The sequence below is a fragment of the Esox lucius genome, chromosome 7 (assembly GCF_011004845.1).
Source record: "Esox lucius isolate fEsoLuc1 chromosome 7, fEsoLuc1.pri, whole genome shotgun sequence".
Taxonomy (NCBI): Eukaryota; Metazoa; Chordata; class Actinopteri; order Esociformes; family Esocidae; genus Esox; species Esox lucius.
This window is the reverse complement of record NC_047575.1, coordinates 15,483,656-15,490,101: the sequence shown is the minus strand read 5'-3', so window position 1 is coordinate 15,490,101 and position 6,446 is coordinate 15,483,656. Positions and strand designations below refer to the sequence as shown.

The window sequence follows — 6,446 nt, the reverse complement described above, 5'->3', positions numbered from 1 at the left end:
TTTTTCAGGCGGAAATGTCTTTTGCTGTATTATAAACATTATTCAACTGCGGTGTTCAATGCAATATGTATTTCAGGATGACTATAAACTGCATATAACCCAAATGTTGCGTGTTTGTCTGGGTGCTTCAAGACACATTTATTGGATTTGTTATTGTGGTGCATTCAATGTGTAGTTTTGTGTAGTGTTGATGCATGTGAGCTTTGACTCTGCCCACCAAAACATTCTTGGTAAAATCACCACTGATAAGGGCTGTTGCTGTAAGCGCTAAATCATTCCTTTCATTATCAACAGTGGTTGACAAACTCTACGTTCACTTTTAGAAATAAATATGGATGTGAAGAGAAAGAGAGATTAGTAGAGATGGGAAAAGAGAAAAACCTTTACAGATAGAGATGGGAAGACCGAAAAACCCGGAGGCCCAAGTTTGGTCAACTGTATCTTTCCTATGAATGTGTCATTGTTTTTGCCTGGCAGTTCACAGTGCAGTTTCTCTGTCTTCCAGGAGGGGTCAGTTTGTCCCACCTCAACCTCCTTGGTCCACTAGGCAATTGCACTGTGCTTTTCTGACCACTGCTCTTCAAAGTCATACAGGTTTGAGTGAACTTGCTGCTACCGGGAGTAATTTGTGCTAACTGAGAAGTAATTCCATCCCTATACAGTGTTGGAACCACTGGTCCAAAATGCTAAACGTGGCATGGGAAGAGGCTTTGAAATGCTTTTTCTTTTTTTCCAATACCATCTTTATTGTTTTGTCTTTATTGTGTGGTCGATTATTTAAGGTCTTAGGTCTCTCTCACATTCTCTCCCTCTGGTTAGCTAACAAAACATTGAGTGTCTTCTCTGAATGGCAATGTGGACACTTCAGTCCTTTAGTCAGGTAATATCCTCAACACTGTGCCAGCACATCCCTCAAGTGAGAGGGCCTCCTTCCTATCTAGAGAGTGCAGACATGAATAATTGATTGATAGACAGTCAGCACTACAGTATAATTCTAAAATGTGAAGGCCTGCCCTTATACAGGCATTTGTGGCACAATGAGTCCTGGATGTGTCCGATAAGTCATCTTTCAACACAGTGCTGAAATGTAATACCTACCAAGTCCAAAAAAGGCAATTGATAGTTGCAGCCAGAACATGTTTTTTTTAACAGCATTTACAGAGAATTTAATAAGTGGGTATGACGTCTTACTCTTGGATATTATACGAATATTATGTGATGGATGCATTTGTAACTAATATACACAATTAAAATAATCGATAAATGTACAGTGAAAATGTGAGTTTTATGTCAATAACCACAACACTCAATAAGCCACTTAAAGCATTGTTTCCTGGACTCATTTTAATACAAATTTCTTGAGGACTTATTATAAGGGAATTTTTCTCAACATGCGAAAACCGAACAAAACGGAACACATGGGTATTGAACAAACAGGATCCAACAATCCACTGTTCACAATAAACATAAAGTCTGATAAAGCCCTCGGGAGCAGGGAGCCAGTGAGGACTACGGTGCAGGCAGAGAACAGCCACATTCACACTGGCTCAAAGAGAAATCCAACCAAGGCAATATGTGCACATCTCAAGAAACACATTACAATTTTTATATGCCATTGGCTTTTGTCGTAAGTTTTAAAAAGCTTCACTTGCATGTACATAAAACTGTACAAAAACATGGCATCACAAGCATTTTGTCCTATATAAATATAACCAACAATTAGGATAACGACTTTATAATCTCCTGCAAAGACATACTTTCAAGGCAGCTGTCTTTGTTTTAGTGTGACCTGTCCGTGACAGTAATGAAATGTGCAGCGAATGTCAATGGGGAGAGGGTTCTTGAACAGAAACCAGTACTAGCATCTCAGCAAAAAACAGTAAACAATTTCTACCAATTATCTTTGGAATTCATGCTAAACTCATAGCCTGTTTGACAGCACACATAGGGATGTGTTGAACTATGTACAATACACCTTTAGGAGAGATCTGTCACATATAGCTCACTTTGATTTAGTAAGGAGACTTAGGGCTCAATTCAATCAAACCTGCATTGGAGTATTTACACAGACTGGTTTTAGGTACTTTATTAAAAAACCTGCATCTTGTACCAGGGAAACCCACTTTGCAGGTATGCTTTTACTTTCAGAATTACAAGAGAGTGGGCACCAGTGTTGGGGTCAGTTGTATATTCCACTCAAGTTAGGACACATACAGAAATATATGTATAAATTCTGTTCAATGCTTTGTAAAAAGGGCAATGTGGAATTGGAGGTTGAATCACTTTTTCACTGGAATTGAAATGCAACGTACCCCAACTCTAGTGGGCACAAGACACATTTTGTAAATAAAGACACTGCGTAAAAACATTGCTATGAGTGATTTGAATCCTTTACCCGGTCTTCAGTGTAACATCATGTCATCAGTTCACAGCTACAACCACCATACTGAACCACTACAGAGAGACAGCTGATGCTCAGGTGAACTTGACATGGAATGAATCATACAAACTCAACATGACTGGACATACTGGGGAGTGTATGATGGGTTGTCAGGCCATCCTCCTGGTTTGATACTTGGTCAACACGAAATAATATATTCAGCATGAGTTCAAAAGAGAGGTAAAACCATGTAATTGAATATACAAAGAGGTGGTGTCCGATTGATATAGGCTGGAGTGAAGGAGTACGACACAGTTATTCAGGTTGAAAAAAATAAGAAAATGAATGCAAAGACGGGTGTTGGTGTAAACTTAAACTGATTTGTTTGATTCCTATGGTATTGAGTCAAGACCAATGTTTCAGACAAATCAGAGAGAAGCCACACAGTAATTCTGACCGTCATTTGTAAAGAGATAAACCTGGTGATTCATGCCTGATTCACTCAGGAGACTCAGGCTTAAGTCCGAAGACTAAAGGAATCTAAATAGTCAGAGTCAAAGCCAGTGAATCTAAAAGAAGTCAGACAGAAGCGTAGGAGACAAAGCCAGTGAATCTGAAAGAAGTCAGACAGCGTAGGAGACAAAGCCAGTGATTGAGGCTGTGTGACGCTGGCTTTATTACTCATCTCTATCTTTCACACTTATCGTTAATTCCAGGTCAGTAAACTCACCCGCTGATGTAGCTCTGCGAAGCTGCTCTGCGCTGCTCTGAGAGGGTGCCGGAGCGGCTTCATCACAGTGTATCAAGACTCTGGCTGGATTTTATTTCAGTGGTTAAATGGCTTTGAAAACAGCATAATGTGCTTCTTTTTACTCAAGGCTAGGATAATCAGCCACCTCCTTTAATCATGGCCATGTCCAGTAATTTTCATACATTTTTACTTTAGCTATTCTGCTTGTGCAGCCTGACGGTGGTGCGATGAGGCAAGCGGAGATAAAAAAAACAACCCCTTTTTAAATGATTGTAGTTTTGCGGATGGATTTGTATTATGTGGCTGTTGCATTGTCCTCAGGGTGTATGCTCACATATGCCTTCGCTCAGGACTCATTACTCACAGTAATTAGGGGAGCAGAGCCTTCTTCCACCCAATCAGACCAGACCCACGGCCTCCCTCTCCATAGAAATACACTGCGGTCAAAACAGGGGCTACCGTACGAATCCAATCGAATCAGTCGACCAATCAAAAGCTATGAGTAATGCTACTGTGCCACGAGGCGGGCTGGTGGCATTATCATCATCCAATTACGTACTAATGCTGTGTGTCCTCCAGACGTCTGATTTCAAAATGACTTTGAAAACAAATCTTTGTCCGAGAAAGCTGCTGAAGCCTACAGGAATGTGCTGCATCTTCAGCACAATTGAAGAGGGAGGAACAACGGCTAACAATGGCTAACGGCCTAAATTAACCTGTTGGCCTGGAAACTGGAAATGGACTGGACATATGAGATAGTAAGTACACTTCAGCTATAATTCTTAAGTTTATTTAAAATTGATGTTTTTAAATAAAATGGTGACCAGAGTTTTCTTTTTTTCTAAGGCATTGGCAATCGCTTTTCTTCTGTGCACACCAAACGTTATCGTAGTCCCAGTATACTGTGGCCTTCTTTAAAAGTGAGAACAACAGAATGAAACCTTTCAGAAGTCAGCCTGTGAATGTACAAAGCGTAGTTATTGTGAGACAGTTTAGTCACAGCTCTCTCAGTCACTTCAGTGGCTCTCAGGGCTGAAGAGTTCTCCACTGAAACTTGTGTGAATAGCTCCTTTTCGCATTCATCACAACTATTCAAATGTATGGTGCATGGTGAGAAGAAACCCTAATGAAGCTGGTGACGCGGGGCTGAACTTAGTAGTGAACTCTACATGGAGAGACCCTGATTATCTCAGCGTTGTCCAGTCATAGGGAGACCTAGCGTCGGAGAGGAGCTTCCCACGCAGAACACAGAATATGGTCCCATCTTGGTCGAGATCGACGTGCTCAACTCTGAGAGGGTCAACCCCTATCAGAATGTGTGTTTGAGGTTAGGGAATAGTCTGTGTGACCGTGAGCGTTGGCTTCTATGTGTATTGTTTCCAAGAAAGGAGAGGGGTCACAGTGCTGAGGCTCAGTGAAACACATATTTTCATGTTCAATACTGCCACACAGCTCTCCTCACTGGCTTGAGGAGCTCTCCAGGAAGCATGAGGTAAAAAGGCCATGGTTCTATCATGACTAGGGTTCACGGGTATGTGTGTGTGATCGTGAGTAGATGATGGAATTCAATCAAGAGCCTTTCTACAACATCCATCTAAGCTTTTGGAAAATGTTTGAATCAAGTTTTAAACAGCAGCAGCAAAGAAAAGCTAATGCTAAAATTCTGAGGCTAATGTTATCGGCTTGAGCCAGACAGGAATATATACAGTTTACAGCGTACACCATTCAAATGTATTTACAGCACTGTACAATAAGAAAGACCATTCCATTAGATTTTGAATCAAAAGCGCTAAGTGTACCCTTGGGGTGTTATCGCCTGTCATTTGAATGTTATCTATATATGGCACTAAAGCCCAGATCACATATTGAAGTTCCAGAGAACATTCCACAGGGTGGGGCTAAGCTAAGCAAATCAGCAGTGTTTAAGGAAACCATTGTTTCTTGTTTTAGTGTGATATTACCACAAGTGTTTAACCAGTGCTTTCAAAGGAAATGCATCAATAAATAAATACATTAACTAATTAATACATTAATGAACGAATAAATATGTCAATAAATAAAATAAATAAACTGAAAAACTCCTATTGCACATACCAATGATACCACGCATCACAGACCATTTGTCCTACAGAATGGGTATTTATTTCAAATAACGGATGTTTCAGATCCTAAGAGCACGTTTCTTTTTCTGGGTGTGTCTCTGTGGCTCCTCCTCTCATCTGTGCACCACTCAGACCTGGGAGGTGGGGCTTTCTCACAGGTAGATCTCTCTTTTGGGGGTGTGGCTAGGAGGGGAGGTGGAAGGGAACTCAGAGGCAACACTCAGGGGCACCTCCTCCAGGGGGCAGTCCTGACCTGGGGCGTGGCTGCTGTTGGAATAGGCACTACGGGACGGGGGGAGGCGAGCCCGGAGCTCTTCCCCGCCCAGCCTGACGCTCCCGTTGGCCAGGCGTCCCAGGCTCCCTCTCTCCTGGTAAGGCACGAAGGTGGACAGCTTGGGGAGGTTTCTGGTCTTGCGTACCGGGGAGGGCTGCCCAGGCATCCAGCAGGTGTCTGAGTGGCCCAGCTCACTGCACTCCTGAGTACAGTTTCCCGTCATGGCCACATCGGGAATGGAACGCATATCTGCAGAGAGAGAAGGAGAGAATGGCAGACATGTTCAGAGGGGTTTTTATGGAGAAGAAGGACAACGGATACAGCACCCACCCATTCGCATTTCACTACGGTTGGCGAGCCACGAGACTGTCACGAGCGCGTCAGCCCCGGGTCCGCGTCCACACCTCCCCCGACCCACAAGAGGGGAAGAAAATCGTCCTCTGCCTTTCGCTTGTGGGTTGCTGCTGCTGCGCGCTAGGCTGCGGCTGTTGCTATGTAGCTGTTGCTACGCGCCGGGCCACGGTTGCTACAGCAGCCCGTCGGGTGGCTGTGAGAAGCACCACCGTTTCACTGCGGCGCGCTGCCGTTGCTACGTATCGAGCAATCCGGTTAGGACAGCGTGTGTAGCGGGGATTGATACGCGCCTCGACGTCCCTGTGACCCCACGTTTCCGTGGCCCGGTGGATGTTACGCGGCGTATGTAGGTTGCCGTCTAGTAATGCAGCGGGGGTGTAAACGGTGGCCCCGATGTGTTTCCGGAGAGAGGAGAAAAAACAAAACAAAAGTTGAACACACCAACATGCACGCATGATCAGACAACACACCCACACACATAGCAGTACATGTGTTTCCACAGGGACCCCAGCAGCCCCAGGGTAAACCTATTGTGGTATGGCTGTTAGTCACTGGCAGGTCTGAAATGAGTCCACGTCCCTGATT

General features: G+C 43.7%; 1 protein-coding gene across 1 annotated transcript in view; it reads right to left on the bottom strand.

Annotated features, from left to right (window-relative positions):
* Window positions 1–1,318: 1,318 nt before the first annotated feature.
* Window positions 1,319–6,446, bottom strand: part of pcdh1a (protocadherin 1a) — an 84,787-nt gene continuing 79,659 nt past the window's right edge. The window contains exon 5 of the mRNA XM_010870385.4: window positions 1,319–5,756. Coding sequence (XP_010868687.3) covers window positions 5,386–5,756 — 371 coding nt within the window. The 3' untranslated portion in view covers window positions 1,319–5,385. The remainder of the gene's footprint in view (window positions 5,757–6,446) is intronic.